General features: G+C 38.5%; 1 protein-coding gene across 5 annotated transcripts in view; it reads right to left on the bottom strand.

Moving 5' to 3' along the window:
* Nucleotides 1–18,037, bottom strand: part of cobl (cordon-bleu WH2 repeat protein) — a 60,913-nt gene extending 42,876 nt beyond the window's left edge. For 3 of the 5 annotated variants that reach the window (XM_063486157.1, XM_063486156.1, XM_063486155.1), the window contains exons 1-4: nt 17,322–17,744; nt 6,953–7,147; nt 4,051–4,261; nt 570–798 (exon numbers count right to left, since the gene is read on the bottom strand). In XM_063486157.1, coding sequence (XP_063342227.1) covers nt 570–798; nt 4,051–4,261; nt 6,953–7,147; nt 17,322–17,350 — 664 coding nt within the window. In that variant the 5' untranslated portion in view covers nt 17,351–17,744. Of the gene's footprint in view, nt 1–569; nt 799–4,050; nt 4,262–6,952; nt 7,148–17,321; nt 17,745–18,022 lie in introns of those variants that run through there. The other 2 variants (XM_063486153.1, XM_063486154.1) reach the window with 2 other exon arrangements.
* Between the last annotated feature and the right edge of the window lie 967 nt (nt 18,038–19,004).

Below are 19,004 nucleotides of genomic sequence, written 5' to 3'. Positions count from 1 at the left end.
CTCAGGTTCATTTTATCATTAGCATTATTTATTTATTATTTTGTTTATTATGACAGGTAGCTGACTGCTGTTACATTTACAGTCACAAGGTAGTAAGTTATTATCAACTCTTATCTTCCATTCACCTTTTCACTCTGCGTTCCTCCCATACAAGCCACAGATAAAACTTTGCCTGACCAACATGGTTCACCGATGGAAAAACAGAGAGGAAAAACCTTTAGCTTTTATTAAAAATCAAATCCACAGAAAAAAACTCCATCTTGTCTTCCTTTTCCTGTTTCCTGATCAATGTAGCCATTGCAAAGACTGTAGCCATGTAAATATGGTTAGTGATATGTGTGTGATATGATATGTGTATATGTTTGCCTGTGAGATTGTGCAGCTTCTCCATTATAGCATTACGCAGGTTAATGAATAAATATTTCCACATTAAAAGTTAGGCAAAAGAAAAAAGTATCATCGCTTGGGATCTGTATCGTCTTGCGTGCTACTGTGAAAACAATAGTAACAGAAATTTGACATATTTCACAAAGAGCAAAGAGAAATGAGGTTAGGTAGTTAAGGCTTACCTAGCCTCTGATCATGTACGTAGAGATCTTTGATCCCGAGTTCTGCTAGAGTTTTGTCCAGCGGTAACTCGCGTTGACTGATGCTATCCTTCAGCAGCAGGACACGTGTAGGGTCAAACTCACACTTGTCACAGATGACTGGTATCAGAGCCTGGAGCGATATCAAGGGGTTCACCCGTACTACGGCCTTCTGGTTGCCATGGTAGTTCACCATCAATCGCACAGTTTTCTGATACACAGAGGGGAAAATGAAGGAGAAAATTAGACACGCAAACAGCTGGATGACATTAAGAGCTAATCAAGGATGAATCATCAAGTCAAGAAAAAGGATGATGTAGTTAAGGGAAAAAATACAACAAAGTTAACTGACTGATAAAATATGCTAGCCTAAAAGACATACTTAACTTATAGTTATATATAGGGCTGGGCGATATGACCCAAAATTCATATCTCGATATTTATTAGATGGATGGCGATATATGATATATATCTCAACTTTTTTTTTTAAAGCCATAAAGTAAGAACAAAAAGAGAGTTCTTAGTCAAAGCTGTGTCCCAGATGTCACACAGGCACTTTTATTAACATACAGCGTAGATGTACACGAAGAAATTACTCAAAAATAAATTATCAGCATTTATTAAATAATAATGCTCCATAAATAAAAGAAAACAATGTTTTGTGCATAACAAAAAGCTCACAATTGTGCAGTCAAAATGTAAACTAAAAGACGATGAGCATAGACAGATTTCACAGCTGCGTGACTGACAGCCTGGAGTTTGAAATCCTCTTTGTAACAATGTCTCTTAACAGGTGCCATTTATGGCCCTTATACACACACAATACGGTAATATTACGTTGAAGCACAGTACGTATCACTCCGCGAGGCTCCAGACTACGGTAGCCGTAATGCTCCGACAATCCATCAAGCGGTGCGGCTCCGTAGCTTACCAAAGTCGTACTAAAACATTTTTTGACAGATTGCTGAGCGCCGTGTTCCACATAAAATCGGTTCGCGGTCAGTAAGCACAACCAGAATTCATACCTGGAGTGAATTCTACTACTTGGCAGCCTCTTTCGTGAATGTACCAAGTAGAGCTGGGCGATATATCGAGTTTTTTAAAAATATCGATATATTTTTAAACGAGATATAAGATGTGACAATATCCTTTATATCGATATAGTCTATGTTACGTTATAATTATAGTTGTGGAGCCGCAAGTTTGCCTCTCTTTCGTCCACTTTTGTCTTTACGCAACGTTACTCGACCTCGCCTCTCCTTCACTGAACACAACTCCCCCTCCTCCCCCATCGCTTCACCTGCAGGCAGCGACAAGATGGACACGGCAAATCTCCGTTAACAAGTTACTGCGCATCGCCCCGTTCGTGGGGCTGGACGGCGTCAACGTGTTAACGAGCTAGCCACACTAACGCCTAACTGCATGGCCTGAAATCCTTTCATTTTCTCAAAAGTTGACTGCGCGCCTTTTGTATGAATTCTGGTTATGCTTGATGACCGCGAACCGATTTTATGTGGAACACGGCGCTCAGCAATCTCTCAAAAAATGTTTTAGTTCGACTTTGGTAAGCTAGGGAGCTGCACTGCTTGATGGATTGTCGGAGCATTACGGCTACCGAGGAGCCTCGCGGAGTAATACGTACTGTGCTTCAACGTAATATTACCGTATTGTGTGTGTATAAGGACCATAAATGGCACCTGTTAAGAGACATGGTTACGAAGCGGATTTCAAACTCCAGGCTGTCAGTCACGCAGTAGAAGTTGGGAACAGAGCAGCTGTGAAATCTGTCTATGTTATTATGCTCAGCGTCTTAGAGAAAACATAGTTTTCTTTTATTTATAGAGCATCATTATTTAATAAATGCTCATAATTTATTTTTGAGTAGTTTTTTTCATGTACATCTATGCTGTATGTTAATAAAAGTGCCTGTGTGACATCTGGGACACAGCTTTGACTAAGAACTCTCTTTTTGTTCTTACTTTATGGCTTTAAAAAAATATCGAGATATATATCTTATATCGCCATCCAGCTAAAAAATATCGAGATATGAATTTTGGGTCATATCGCCCAGCTCTAGTACCAAGCTTATCAGCAAATTGTGGAAGAGGTGCTAAGTTGTTATAATTTACACATTATACATGAAAATGTTCAGGTTGATGGTCATAGGTTTTCCAAAATCAACAGTATTTTTAGCCTGTGACATGGGTATATTTTAATGTTTCTGCTAATATGGTCACTAGATAGATGGTTGAAATACTCGAGACTATCGGAAGGTTAAATGGAGACAAAAATAAATTTCCCATCTTTGTGACTGAAGCAGTTTTTCCTAACCAAGAATAATCAAATTAGCAACCAAAACAGGTAACTGATAGTATAATGTAATATTAAAATAAGGTGCAAAACTGACATATTTTTTACTTTGTTACTGGTAGCCATTTCCGTTTAGTTTTTCTGGTGCATCGGGAAAGGACAAACAGTTTATTTATGTTTAACTATTGTTCAGTGAATCAGTTTAGTTACATAATTTCCTTAGGGATTAACAAAGTATTTTGATTCTGATTACTTCCGACAATTTTATAGGTACTACACTAATTTTAAATGTTTGATTTTACTGAATTTTGTTTCTAACATTTTGAACACCCCATTCATATCAACAAAACACATTTCAATAGCAGTATGAACGATTTCGTCCATAACCGTAGACTTTACTGCTGGGCTAACATATTAGACTAACATATTAGACTACTGGGTGGATCCAATACACTGGCAATCGAAACAAGCTATTTAATTTGAGCTGTTCAAATTGGTTACATAATGAGAAGATGTGAGATAAAACAGAGAAGACCAATGACTGACAGTGTTGTCTGAAACAGTGTCAGCCTCTGGCCTAAGGCCAGGTGGGGTCAAAGGGAGAGAGAGCAGCCAGTGAGCCCTGAGAAGAGCAGAGAAATAATGCATGGTAACTAAAGGTAAGGTACTCATCAAATATTCAAACGGTAGGAGGAGAGTGAAGGCGAAGACAAGAAAAGGCAGAGAGAAAGAGATTGATGCTGAATAGAATAAAACATCCAGACAGACAGTAAGGCAGAAAAAGCACACTAGACTTAAAATCAGTTTATAAACTCCAATAAGGGACTCCAAAATGCTGGCCAGTTTAATACCAACCAGCTTCCTACCTTAGAAATGGCCCTTACAGGATTCACTGGCCATGCTTTCTGCCAGTGGTCAGTGATAAAAGGCAGAGAGGGACAGGCATTACATAAGACTTGCAGTGAATGCAAATTTGATTTGTGAAAACATGAGATAAACTTTTGTGCGATCAAAACAACACAAATCCAAGCCAGGCATAAAAAAGAAAACCTTTGCAGGTTTTAAATATGCTGTAACAGTATATTCCAACATACAAAGCACATATGACAAAAAGAGGAGGTAGCTCAAGGTGTCAGGATCCACTGCAACTCACCTCTGGCACTTTGGGTGCTGGTCTGCGCGCCACTTTCTCTTCCAAGACCTTTTCCTTGATAAGCACACAGGCCACGTTAAGGGAGCCCAACAGTGCGTTGGGCTTGAAGCCCAAAGACTGGCCCTCAGGAGACAGAACCTCCAAAGTGTGCAGAGCTGGATTCAGGTGGTAGCGACTACACAGCTCGACCAGCAGATCCATCAGTGCTTTACTGAGAGGGAAAGAGAGAGATAATAGGAGTGAGAGGGAAAGTGTGTGTGTGTGTATGTGTGTGTGAGTGTGTGTGTTAAAGAAAGAAATGCAGAAGGAGATGAGAAGAGAAGAAAGGGAGGCAGGACAAAAGCTAGGGTTACAAAGTCTTCGAAGCTTAGCTGAAGTAAAGAGAACAGAATGAAACAATGCCACACTCTCACTTGATGCACTTCAAATTGTTAGAAACAATGGGTGGTATTTTGATCTAAGCCATTTCCACAGACAAAATACAGATACAGTGACAGCAGCAGTGATTTAAATATGAACATCAAAACGTTGCCTTCATCTTAATTCTTTCTGTACAAATATTTCTCATTCATTTGAGGTTGATTTTATATTAGTAGCACCTTTTTCTGAGAAAGTTCTTATCCATTTTAAACCCCTACAAAAATCCATGTTATTGTTTAATATTGCAAAACACTGACTGAAAAATAACACACTGTATGTGAAGTAGAACTAAAACCTGAGCGCGTCCATATGCTCTATAAAAGGTAAGGTGGTTGCTGAAGATTTCACCTGTGCAGTCCATCTAAGAGTCCTTACAAAAAAGGTAGTGACAAAGCACTGGGCATAAAAAATAATGCCTCTGTCATTCACTTATGCCCATTGCTTTGTGTGCCTGTTTGGATTGCGGTGCTCATGTGGAGGCCTATAGTACTACTTGTCAATCCTCACATAAAGAAACCTAGAAACAGTCCCCAATGTTTTCTGGGAACAGAGATCAGATGACAGAACTGAGAGAGATACTGCTACAAAGAGCACCATTGACAATCACTAACAAATGGATGCAGACTGCAACTAAAACCAAAAACAGACCCAGTGTCTGGTGTGCTTCTCGAGATTCATTTCATACAAAACATGCCAAAACATAATGACTATCTCTAAGTATTTACTCTATCTATTTATTTACTCTATCACTGAATATATACCTCCCTGGTTCACATAGGGTCATTTTTAACCATGTTATGGTCAAGCATTACTAAGCTGTAGTTTCAAGTACCTATCGTAAATATTTAAAGTGTGACAAATTACATTACGAGGGTGCACAGGGCATCTAGATCATTCATGAAGTGTGACGCTGCGGTCATGAAAATAATATATTAGGTGTAATAATAATATTAATATGAGCATGACAACAAAAACACACAACCAGATAAAAACTAAATAAGTAACTAACTGCATAAGCCACAGTATTAATTCAGTAATAACATATACTATCATGCCTGCATTGTAAATGTCATGTCTAGTGCAATATCTGCACCAAGTGCAATATCTGCACAATACATTTTTCGCTATTTTTAAATCCTACAAATAAACCCACAATCACGCTTGTGGTGATTGATTATAGCAAATATCCTAAAGCTTGTTCTATTTTGTCAATACTGAGATCATGTTTATTTAACATGACTACTCGACTTTTGTAAAATAAGTTTGTGCTTTAAGAGAGCGGCAAAGGTGCGTTAACTAGAGCAAAGCCTCTTAGAGTTTCTGAGTCCTTTGTGAGGCACAACTTCCCTTAATCACAGGATTAATAAGGCAGGAATGAAAGCAAAAAAAACCCCACTGGAACATTACATTGATAACTGAAGTTTATGAGATCAGAAGAATGCAAAGATATGCCATATCTTTATTCAACCACTGTTTCACTTATTTTTAAAGTAGAGAATTATGTCATCTCTGGTATAGTCATGACTGGAATGTGTTTAGATGAGACAGTCTGTCCTTTAAGTTCAAAAAACATAAAACTAAAAAGTCCCAAGCCCATAACCGTAAAGCATATCGTTTTATCGTAAAACGATATGTTGCAATGTGCTGGCACATTCCTGTATGTGCTATTTTTAGTCCTTGAATTTAATCACTAACTAACTATCACTATAGAACATAACAGGTGATATAAGTCTATGAGGAGTCTGCACTTTGACCTTAGGGTGGAGATAGTGAATGAGCCTTTGTATGAATGATTTGTGTTTATCCCTCTGTCATAGCAACAGGTTCTGATGTTTTAAGCAGCATTGATCATAATATGACGATCTTCTATTAAACATAGAAGGTCATACAAGGTCTTACTTTCATAGTGTCATAACAACCCGTGGTTTGTGCAATATTTAAAAGTGGAATGGGGGGCAGAGCCTTCAGCTTTCAGGCCCCTCTTCTATTATACTAGTTTTGCATGTTAGAAAGCTTCTATGACAATAATAGAATACATAGTTTTTCTGGTGATGAGCATACAGAGGCATCTGATGGCGATACATTCTCTATAGTTATTAAAAGAGTCTCTTGTTGTTTTATACAAGAGAGACATCCCCAATTTTCTGCCCTAGAGACGATTGCCTCATTAGGGACAGAGAGCACTAGCAGGTCAGCCACTGACTCTCTGGGACAAAGCTTGTGTTGGAAATTGGAATGGAACCCCCTAACGAGGCCCCGCTGGCACAGCGAACAAAACATGCACAGGAGCAACAAACATACAGTTTTTCTGGTGACTGAACAAAGATCAACCTATAGAATCATATCTCAGAACTAACAATAAACTAAGGTTAGATTAGATTTGTATTTCCAGATATAAATAATAAAATAGCTACAAATATATGAACAAGCAGGCCCACACAAGCACATTGATATGTGCTTGTGTGGGCCTATTTTTTCTCACCTTCCATCCTCAGTCACATAAATCTGGTTGCCCTGTGGCAGGGTTAACTGTAAATCCACTGTGGCCCTCAGGATGTTCTCCTTGGCCTCCATGCCTGATGTCCCTCCCCCATCAGGTGTAGCGGTTCTGAAGATATGGCGTGGAGCGGGTTGAGGGGCCGGTGGTGGAGGTGGGGCATGGGCCTTCATCCTCCTTCTTGGTGATGAAAGTTGGAGAGATACACAAATAAGAATATTTTTTCTTTTTCAGGCCATCCTTTTCATATGATACAATACTTTAAAATTTCCTAGTGACGTATTTATTTTTATACAAACAAATTATATATTATAAATATGTCTGTTTCCTCTGAATCATTACTGTTTTTTTCTGAAGTTCAGTCAGTTACACAACATGACAGCCTGTGAATACAACCCACTGCTACCACATCAGGGGCAGCCGGAATACTAATGTTGACTTTTTTTTCTATCTTTCTGTTTCTGATTGTGACATAACCTTCCCTTCATTAAGATTACATAACAAACTACAGACACGCCAAGATGATTATTTTGGTTATCAAGATCTCTGAGCCTTTTGCAGCTGTTTAATCTATCTGGTCTATTGCCTCTTTAATATCACTCCTACACTCCTACAATCAATGCCTGCTATCAAACAGCTTTCCAAAGGCAAATTAACATCCCTGCTTTGACAGAAACAACACCCCTCATCCATTTTTATTCCACCCCTGAGGAGAATGTATAAACATATCTGAACCTATGAATCAACAATGTTATTAACAGTAATACAAAATACAAAATTGGGCTGACAGAACTGTAGCAGCGTTGAGAAAATTAGAAATTCTATTGTTTTTTTTTTTCTTAACAGAAATAAAGGAAGCCATAAAGTACTGAATGGGCCAGGGTGCAGACCACGCATCATTTAATCTCTTTAAAATACTTTTATGAAAATCACCAATTTAAAAAAACAGATTGAGAAGCAAAACAAACTCCAGCCACACAGCTCCTTCGTGAGCACTGTGACAGATGTCAATGACAAGCTCCTTCTTGTGTGTTTGACCTCGGCTTAACATAAACTGTACTTGCCCTGACAGACACAGCTGATTAGACAGAAATGAAACAGTTCATTCTCTCTGCAATGACAAGTGCCATATGATTAAGCACACACTCACTCTCTCAAGTATTAGCCCTGGATAACAAAAGAAAAAACATCCCACTCACATCAAAAACAGTCCTTGTGCTGATTAAGTGTTCCGAACGTGTTATATATCAGACTGTTTATAACTCTCGTTCCAAGGATTCGGGAGACACTCCGAGGAATCGGTGTATGCCTTTAATTGTAGACTCTGAAGTTGTTCAATCCAGTATTCTCGACGTTATCCCTGCCCATTTCAAAGGCAGCAAAATGAAGGACATTTGCACATGGACATAGCACAGTGAGTGGACTCTAACCTGGCTAAAGTTAACCATTAACAGCTACGTCACATATCAACTAACTCTCGCCCAAAGGGCTCATAGAGTCATTGACTCATTATCCAGTGCAGTGAGAATGTTTCACTTTTTGGAATTTGGAGTCAAATCACAGTGCATGTCATTTCTAATTATTGATGAGAAAATCTCTGACTATATACACACCTAAAACTGTGTGTAGTGATGAAAGAGCAGACTTACAGACCTGTAACTGTGAGAGACTTTTTGCATTTTCCTGTTAAGTCTGAGTCTTTTAAGGTAAACAGCACAGGGCTCTGTGGAACTGTGGGACTGGGTCCTGGCCAGGCTTAACACAGGCAGCTAGTATCCTCCTCTCTCTTTCGCTTGCTGTTTGTCTCACCGTAACATTTCCCTTTCCCTCTCTCTCTCTTGCTTTTCCTCGCTCAAACATGTACAAAGACTCCTTTAGAAGAAGCCTAGTCTCCCACAGAGTTAGAATGAGCGTAAACAGAGAGAAAGAGTGGGAAAGTAAAGGAGCACCAAGGAACGAAACGCAAAAGGAAACCCAGCTCTGGCACAGGGGGGCAGTAAGTGCTGCTGGAGAGACTAAGTTACAATGCTCACACACATACACACCTGCACACACAGAAAAGGTTACTAATGGATAGTTCATTTTACGCGACAAAACAGCATTAACAAGGATGGATTTCTTTTGCTGGCCTCTATTAAAATTCTTTTAAAAAATTTGTCTACAATACTTTCTGCACAGGAGTACGCATCAGTTTCCCTTCTTATAAAAAGAAGTCTATAGCAATGTATTCACATATATAAAAAAATTATTGGTTTATACAGCAATGTCAGAAGTTTTTAACCCTCAGCATCAGCCGGGCTCCAGTCTATGGTGCATCTGAAATCAGAACATGTGGGCAGCTATAAAAAATTACCAGAAGGCACATAAATAAATATTTGAAAACATGCTTTACCTCTTCTATAACCTGCATATTACTATACTGAATCTTGATCAAGACACTTGGGTTAAATCATGACTGAATGTTAAGGCATGACTTTGTGTGGTGGCACACATATTACACTACAAAATGTAAACACTGCCAATGTGTACGTCAGAGTTAAGATTATTCCTGTTTGGTAAAAAGATTGCATAATACTAAATACACACTGGAGACCACCTTCACTTTGTTTTTAAATAGGGGAGAAATAAAGGTTAGAGAATGTAGCATTTATCCTTATTTTTCAGGGAAACACTGATTAAACGGTCCCACGTTCCAAGATCTTATCCACCCAATATCCAAATATACTAGTGCATGATCCTAGTATATTATCCTCTATCAGAACCATCAAAACACATTTTTGAGTGTAGCTCACTTGGTTGAGCAGGTGACCCATATGCTGAAAGGCTACGGCAGGGTCCCTGGCACACTTCTGTTCTGTTCAGTTCCTGAATGTCATTCACCCTGGATTTGTAACAGAGGATAGAGCTACTGCAACACACTTTAAAGTTGACTAATGGAAACAGCCAAGTGGGAATGCAGAGGATTAATAGGGAAAAAAAACACAACACTGAATGGCCTACAGGCAGTATGATATATTTTTTGCGTTCTAAAAAGTGTACAAAATAAGACAATATAGGTCCTACAAGACTTTTCTTTTGAAAAGAAGAAGTCAACCAAAGGTTGCCTCAAAACACACTCACACACAGAAACAATATAACAACAGACTATGCTCTTCTCATTTTTGTCCACTATGGAAATAAACTGATGAAAGTTACGGTAAGTGTTTATTTTTATTTATCTGTTAAAAAAGGCTTCTTTTACATTTAATTTATAAGAAAAAAAGCATTAAGCCTAATCTAGATAAAGCACAAAAAATATGTTTATGTTTTGTATGTCTTATCAGATTTACTCATTTATATTTCTTTCATCTATTTGTCCAGTAATCACATATTTGAAAAGTCAGACTTACGTTTTCACCTGATTACGCAATAGACACAGAGTGTGCACCACACATCCGGGACACTCAGGTTCTCCCTCCACACATGCATCTAGTCAGCATACCCTTTGAGTGTCATGGTGTCCCCATGGCAACCTATATTTACACCACTTGACTGCAAAAGAAGGCAGATCTTAGTCCAGTAGCAGCTGTGGACTGGAGAGGCATGCACACCCAGGGTGAGTGACCCGGAGAAACACAGAGACAGAGTGTGGAAGACTGAAATTGGACATATGAGCCAAGTAAAGCATTTGTTTGCAGTTGCTAGTCACAAAACCTTCTAATTCAGCATATGTCTTGATGCTCATATTACTATCCATGTGCTTAACCCCCACCGCATCTCAATGTCAAGTAAACCGAGTCTGGAAATGCCAGCTTGATCCTCTATATTCACAGTCTCACCGCTGCCCCTCTCACTACAGCCAAGTGAAAATTACAAAGCATAGAGAAGCAAATGAAAAAATGTCAACATTTATTTTTGAACCTCTGATTTTCTTAAAATGTAACATCTCTGGTTAGATATTTTAATAATCCTTAAAAGTTATAGTTTCCATGTCAAAACAAGTTTTTGTAGTTTACAAGTCAGGCAAAAACACAGGAACAAAAATTGCTAGCAACTGTCTTAGTACCTGTACCATTCATAAGTGGATGTAAAAAAAAAAATGGATACAATACAAAAAGCTAAAACACTGTTGTTGCTCATAACTGTTTTAAGCAATTTTAACCATTAATAACAGGAAATCTGTATATTCTGACATCTGTCATGTACTTAACTGAACTTTTAGTTCCAATTTTTGTCAAACAAAAACAGACATACAACCAAATGTGTTGCCATAGTAACGGTCTAGGCTTGCAGGCAGCATACAATCATTAGCTCTCCTCAGACTGATAAATCATATCCGGTTTTACTGTCTCATTTGCCCAAATGCAAAACATTTCACTAAATTTGCATACAAGCTGTAACCTTATTACATACTATAAATAGCCCTGAATTTGCAAACAGTCTGAGGCTCCAGTGTTAATATTTTTAGTTTGTATGAAACTTTCATTTACCTGATTATCAAGTCTTGACTTCTCCAAAAGAACCAAGTTAGAGCTCTGCAGAGTGTGATCAACATGTGTGCAGAGACCGTAATAACTCGTGGGAGATTAACAAAAAAAAAAAAAAAAAAAGAACACACACACACACACACACACACCCCGCAGGTGCTAAATGATTTGTTACTCATGGGATCAATTAGGTTGCTTACACTCTTAAACAGTTAGCTAACACAATAACCTCAGATGGAACTAGCAACCAGTAATCCACGGTTGTGGTCAAACTGTCTTTTTTTTTCTTAGAGAAGGACGGACTGAAATATCCAAAAGGCAGTCCTGCTTAAATTCTTTAAATGCTAATCAAAGCTGGTTCAATGCTTGAGCACAGGATGTACCAGACCAGCTTTTACAAAAGGATAATACCATCCCATTGCATTAGCTACATTCAAAGGTTATAAATATTTTATAAATGTAACAATTATTACAGTTAGATTGGTGCTAATTTATATTTAAGTATGGACAACAGCAACTATTCTTATTGTAACAACCTTTTTGTTTCGCTGCTATTTCTAGCATGTAAGGGAAACAATATTTTTTAAAGAGTTGATATTTTTTATAGCCTGCATAAAACATGGCAAAAATGCACAGGACAAAATATTTACAGCTGTCTCTGAGTGATCTTTGGGACATCACAAATTCACCACAGCCTTTTGCATGTGCACGAGTTTAGCACTGCTAAAGTATTCATCTGTCTCCTTTTGATTTTTGCTTCACGTCATTCCTTGACCTCATGGAAGACCTCAAGGAAAAAATGATTAGGACGTAGGATGTAATTTCACCAACGATTTAACCACAACCCAGAGTATTTATTTCACAACTAAAGGGGAAAATCCACCTACTGTGGATAGCACCACTACTCATCAACTCTGTTTTTTGTATTCATCTCTTTTGACATATATAGTTACCATGTCTGCTTGTGACCAGTGACTAAGAGACATGCTGTAAACAGTTTAGCACAAAACATGTACCAAGACAACCATAATTCTCCAAATACAGGAACAGGAAGCTGACTTAACAGACTGTCTGCAGAGCTGGAAAAATCATGCCGTTTTTTTCCTTTTCTTATTTGGTCTTATTTGAACATTTATTAACTGGCCTGTTCCAGGGGGCATTTCACTGTGTTCCAGCCACATTGTGGTAAAGCTCGCGGGTGGCAAACAGACCAACAGAAGTAAGAGAACAAAAAAAAGACAATAAATGGTTAGCAAGAAAGAGAGAGAAGAGGGAATCTCAGGTGGCACAAAGCCTTGTGTGGAGGGGGAACAGGGGGAAAGGGAATAATAAGGGTGGAGCAAAGAGTGGAATGTAGAGGAACAACAGCAGGAAATAATAATTAGTTTATTCTCTATTCCCTAAGCTGCTGCTTGTTCAATTAGAGAGAACTCCTGCTGGAGTGACAGGAAGAAAAGAAGAAGCAAAAAAAATTTAAAAAATATATAACACGAATCAGTGTAAAGCTTCAGAAAAGCTGAAAAGTGAAATATTATCACAACATTTGAGGGGGGAAAAGTACAAAAGCATTCATTCATAACTTTTGGCAGAAAGTCATGCCTTAAAGGAAGGTTTGCCAACATGAAAAAAGACTGCATGCGCTCCCTTCTGATACCCTTTATGTGTTTAATAATAATAGCTTAAAAATGTCACATGTTGGTAAATTACTGATATGATTACAGGTTATTCCTTATCTTTCTCTGCAATGAAGGCAAAAGCAGGGAGAAACATTCCAAGGTTAAACATGTGCAAATCTATCACATGGAACACTCCAATACCTCTGCTTTATCACATCAGCTAGATGAATCCACCCAGCTTTACTCACACACATGCAGTCCGTCTGTCTTCCTCTGTGACAAACACACATACCACAGAGACTAACATATGACAGCAGGCTTCCAGAAATAAATCTGAGCAGTGCATAACAGCTGCATAATACAGGCAGATACAGTGTACTCTAGATACTGTCAAATATACAAGCACTACTTTGTTGTAAGGTGTCTGCTAGTGCTTTTTTTGCAGGGGGTGGGAGGGTGGGGGCAGAGGTTGACAAGTGGAAGAAAACAGAGTGGATAATGTAGTGAACCTAAGGATCACGATAGTTTATAAATAGGGCCAGTCTAGATGTCTGAAATGTCACTGATATAACGAAGCATTGTGCTGGAGTAACTATCTCATGAGCATAAGTGCTGCCTTGATAGTGCGCTGCCCAAGGATTGATTAATTTCATCCTACTGTGCCTGGCCTTGTAAAATGCACTGTTATTGTTAATTAAAGGAGTAGCACTTCCAGTTAATTTAATTAATAAGCTAACTACTTCACACAAAGATTTATGCCAGCCTTGTGCTTTTGAGCAAATATATTCCATCAGCATGTGCTGAACAGGCTTGCAGAAGCACTGCATCCACACCCTCTCTATTTTAAACAGGATGGCCTGATAACTGGATGCACACATTACCAGATACATACTGCACTACTGCCAACAACACATAGCCTCAAACGCAACCCTCTCTTTCCCATCTCAGCTTTCATGAGTTAAATTTAACTCATCATAAAAATAACACTAAGCGTCCAGCTGTGACCATGTACGCCCTTTGCTAAATATGCACACTGTATAGGCTTCCGAGCAAAGACAAAAAGAAGGGAACTCCCTTAGTCAGCAGCCCTGAGCTAGTGGCCGACCACATGAACCCTAATATTTTATGAAGTGGGTGTGAGGTTTGGAAAGGTTACGTCTGCTTCTGTCTTAAAATCATCTGAGACACCCACTAGGAAAAAACATACAGTATGCTATCTTAGATTACTCTTAGTCTATCTATAAGTGTGAGACGCAAATGGCATTCAAATGCTATGCAAACAGTCAAACAGTAAGAATGGCATTTGAGTTCAGTGGACACAACTTCAAAGTAACGAACATTTTGACTGTAGCTAGGCGAGACCTCTCTTCATATACATCACTTATTAGTTCACACAGACATCCACATACAACATGACAGGCAGCGTGGCATGCAGTAATTACCTCTGGGTGTGTATATTTGTATACATGCATACAGAATTTATCTGTAAAATCTCCAACCCCATCTTCCTGTGGGTGTGTTTTTGAACGGGCACCAAAACAAATAAACCAAAAAAACTGCAGATGTGTTTAAAGTAGGATGTGTGGCCCACCAGCGATGAAGCACATGGCAGCACAAATCTGGACGTTGACGGTGGTAAGGCTGTTTTATTATTTTTGCTCTTTGCGCTTCAAGAGGCCCTTTGAACAGCTAATAAGTGGGAACAAATGTGAGGTTTGGGTGGATGATTGTTACTGGGGACTGAACCATGTGACCAAAGTAAACTCACAAGGTTCTGACGTCACATGCATCAACGGTGTCTCAAGAAAAGAGAAAAGAATTCTTATTAAACTTTTACCACCTCAGTAAAACACTTTGAAGGATGGAAGAAAAAAAAAAACAAGTGGGGAATTCTGTAAATTTGTAATTTCTTTTAGTGGTTCTGCTTTAATTAACTCTCCATTTATTTAAGCCACTCTGCTGTTTCCTTATTGCTTCTGTGGGGTCGTACACTAACCATAAGACCATGAAATAAAGCCATATTAAACAGACGCTTCTGCTCTCAACCTCGCTCGGCACACAAACAAGTACAGAGGCAGTCACTTACTGACACACAAACACCCCAGGTCCAGACATGCAGAGGAAAACACCAGTGTGCTCATTAAGACTTCAAGAAAGAGGACTAGTCTGGTATAAATACAATGAACACACACTAAAAAAGAGGGTGAGGTTAAGTAATGAAAACAATTTTGCTTCAGATGAGGACACATGTTGTCGGATGTTCATCCTGACTTTTTGTACCGTTCTCTCTGGGAAATCATTTGTTTCTGTTATTCAATTCAATTTCATTTTATTTACACAACAACTGTCATCTATACATCTTATATTGTAAACTGCAGACCCTACAGTATTAAAGAAACAAACAAAAACAAGCACAAAAAAAAAAGCCAACAACAATCAAACGTTATATTCATGCCTAATTAGACTTTCTTTAAAGCTTAGGAACTAAGGCCTTATTCAGTCCAACTTTGCACTACTGATAAAAACAGGCTTTGTAAGCACTGATACACAATCAAACATGCACATGCTCAGATTTCACTAGCCAGGCACAAAAGTTAAAAAAAGAAAAAAAAAAGAAGAAAAACAATCAACAGTCTCTTCCCAGTCTGTTTGACTGTGCTGCATGTTAATGCAGTTTTATGAGCTGTGTTTCACGAGGGCGGCACTATGTAGTAAAGTAGCTACTCCCTGTGTGATGACGAAAGAGAGATCACAGAACAAAAGTTGTCAAGGTAGATTTAAATGGGAAGAAATGTCACATAAAGAGCAGATAAAAAGCCATTTTGCTTCCACTGCCAGCTACCTCCGTGACCTGTGTGCTTTATAATTTGGCCAACAAGCACTTAAGAGTCTGGATTCACTGTAATTAAGAGTATCTGGTTAAAGGAACCTTTGCTTTAAAGGTCACAGCAGGAGAAAAAAGAAAAGACCAAAATTTTATTCACCTCATCAACACTATCAAGTGTTGCTGGTATTTCCCCTGAAGAACACCACGTTTTACTGTTTATACGATAGTAAACTATTACTACATAACTACAGCACATGGACGATGGCATTTTTATGGAGTCCCGCTGAGTAAAAGGTATGACTCATCTAAATTAGATCAGAATTGACAAGGTCAACGACAGGGGCTCTCAAGTACACAGGTATGACCATAATTAGCACCCAAGTACCACATAATGATGCTGAAGGACCGAACAGCTCACCAGGACATTGCACACTAATTTTCTTTTGCTGACCACCCAGTAAAAAACAAAACAAAAAACCAGACACTGACTATTATGACATATTATTAAAAACATAGGCAGCTAAAGGCCATAATTTGGCCTTTTATATCTTGCCTTACTACCCCTGGACAACAAAAGCAAACAGACTAGTAAATATAAATCAGCAATACTGCTTTTAGGGTGGAAAACACTTACTTTCATCCCCTTGTAGCACAACAACATGTGAAAGACTAAGACCTGCAATCATAGTGTGTGGACTCTGTCGTCAACAATAGCATGTTTTGGTATTCAAATGTACAGTAGATGATAAGGAGTTACTTGGTATGATCTGTTGGAGTGTGCCCTAATATAAGCTCTCATAACATGTAGGATAATCAGGTTGCATTTAGTTTATGTTTGGTTTTAAATGGCAGACTCAATATGCAACTGGCAGCCCCACCCAAACTGCACAATTAAAAGGAGCCTTTGGAAAGTACAGTTCACAGTTGTTGCTGTTCCAGCACCAGATCTTCATTAATGTCTCTCCATGAACCACCAAGGACACAGTTAAAATATTCTGTGCTTCTAAGCTGCTCATGGTTTTTTCTATGTGTGTGGCAAACAGACTGGGCTGCTGGAACACTCTCTGTTGTCGGTGCTGACTATAGGCTGTGTGTTATTACTGGGCAGTCATATACACTTGAATGGGCAACGGGCCTATCTACAATAATTCATTGCCGTGGTAAAAAAGAAAAACCAAAACAAACTTATAACAAATAGCACCGTATAATATCGCGGGAACATTAGAACCGAACCCATTAGTAGGTTATGCCTTTAGTAAGACTAGAAATTAGAGATTGTTATGTTTAAGCATTCAGCCAAGGCAAATTCCCAGCTGACATTATTACAATTATCCAGAAAGTTCTTTTAATGTTACGTAAACAATCCGAAGAAAAAACACTCACACACGAACTGAGTTGTAAATAGTCTGGTGTGTCGAGTGTTCGTTTAGAAATGGGCTACTTACCCTAAAGGCGGCTTTGAGGACGCGCTCATCGCTGAGACTGTCTCCAACTTGAGATTAGCGGGGCTCGCTCCTAAAATGCGCTGTTACTCAGACTCGGTGGCTATCCATGATGTTGTCACCTGCGAGTTTTAGCATCATACTTACAATAATTTATAGTCGTCAAATTTTCTAGTATAACTCTAACAGGGAAAAACTGTCTATAACGTATAAGAGTGCACAACAAGTGACAGTGTGCAAAGATGAGTCAGTCTGCTGCGAGCTGAAGCATAACAGCCGCAAAGTGTCCCTGGAGGCTAGCAACGACCTAACAATCCCTACATGCTCACTATTTTTAAGTTATACTCTATCCATGCTGAACATTCTTACTGAGTCATTCGGACTGAGTAACTTGTCATATCCACTTGTTGTAATCTTCGTATCCCTTCGCGAAGTTGTCAAGTCAACTGAACCATTAAAAAGACTACCGGGATGTCCTTTCAAACTAAAAGTTTATTTTTAAAAACGCTAATTTCAAAGTCTTGCCGTTTTTGTGCGACTCTAATGAGAGATATATATTAGCTCCACAGAAAACATCTACGTTATAACTGTGCTATTTTCCACACTGTGCCTCGCGTGCGGACAGTCTTGTAGCGCTTAAAGAACATTAACGCTTTTATTTAGAAATGAACCCCAAGCAATTTCCGTTATCTACATACTCTTACTTTGCCGAGATTCGCTTCAGCCCGCTTTCGTCAGCAGATCTCATGTCAATCATCCTCATCGGGACTTCATTCAGCGCCAAGTGGAGAGCGTCGGTACGAATACCGTATAGAAATACCCTACTTCCAACACACAAAATACAACAGCATAGCGTGTATACAAACAGCAATATGAACTCCAATTAACACACACACATATCTATCTGTCTATCTAGATAGATAGATAGATAGATAATAATAATAATAATACATCATATATATCTATCTAGATAGATAGATAGATAGATAGATATGATGTATTATTATTATTGTTATATTTTGTCTGATGTCAGGTCTACAGCCGCCAAAGTCTGAGTCTTAGCTTCTAGGTGATAATACTTTATTTAAATTCTGCAATGACAATTCAAACCTTTTCTCCCAGCATGCTTTGTGCCACGAGAAAGCGTAGACATGTAGTTAAAACTGTCCACCACAAGAGGTCACCATAGACCATACAGTAATCACTCAGCGACTCTACTTTAAACATTATAAAAGTTATAGGTCTTATTAGGTTAAGAGTATACTTTCTGTGAGTACACTGGCTATACTAAAGGGTTTATAAAGATATTTATGTGGAATGTATGATATGAAGCAGAGGAAGTAGTAGAGGAACAAGATGAAAAAGAAAAAAGGAAAGTGAAGCTGGACGTGTGCAGGCTAAAACAAAATAACAATCAAACAAACAAACAGTATTTGAACAATAATAACAAGTCCACCTATAGCCACAATAAAAATTCATCTTTAAGCCTTTAAGCTAAAAGAAAAAAAAGAAAAACTACAGTCCTTTTCTCACAGTGTGAATAAGGTGTGTAACCACATGTTATGTTGTTTGCCAGATTTGCTTGATAGTTGTTTGGTAATTCTCACTTCTAGACAAACAGGAAACTCTATTGGCACCTCTATTTCTGCACACCTTGTACTTGCAGACTTTAAGAGTGATAATTCA

The sequence above is a fragment of the Pelmatolapia mariae genome, linkage group LG10_11 (genome assembly GCF_036321145.2).
Source record: "Pelmatolapia mariae isolate MD_Pm_ZW linkage group LG10_11, Pm_UMD_F_2, whole genome shotgun sequence".
Classification (NCBI taxonomy): domain Eukaryota; kingdom Metazoa; phylum Chordata; class Actinopteri; order Cichliformes; family Cichlidae; genus Pelmatolapia; species Pelmatolapia mariae.
Note: the sequence above shows the minus strand (reverse complement) of the source record. Positions and strands in the feature narration are given on the sequence as shown.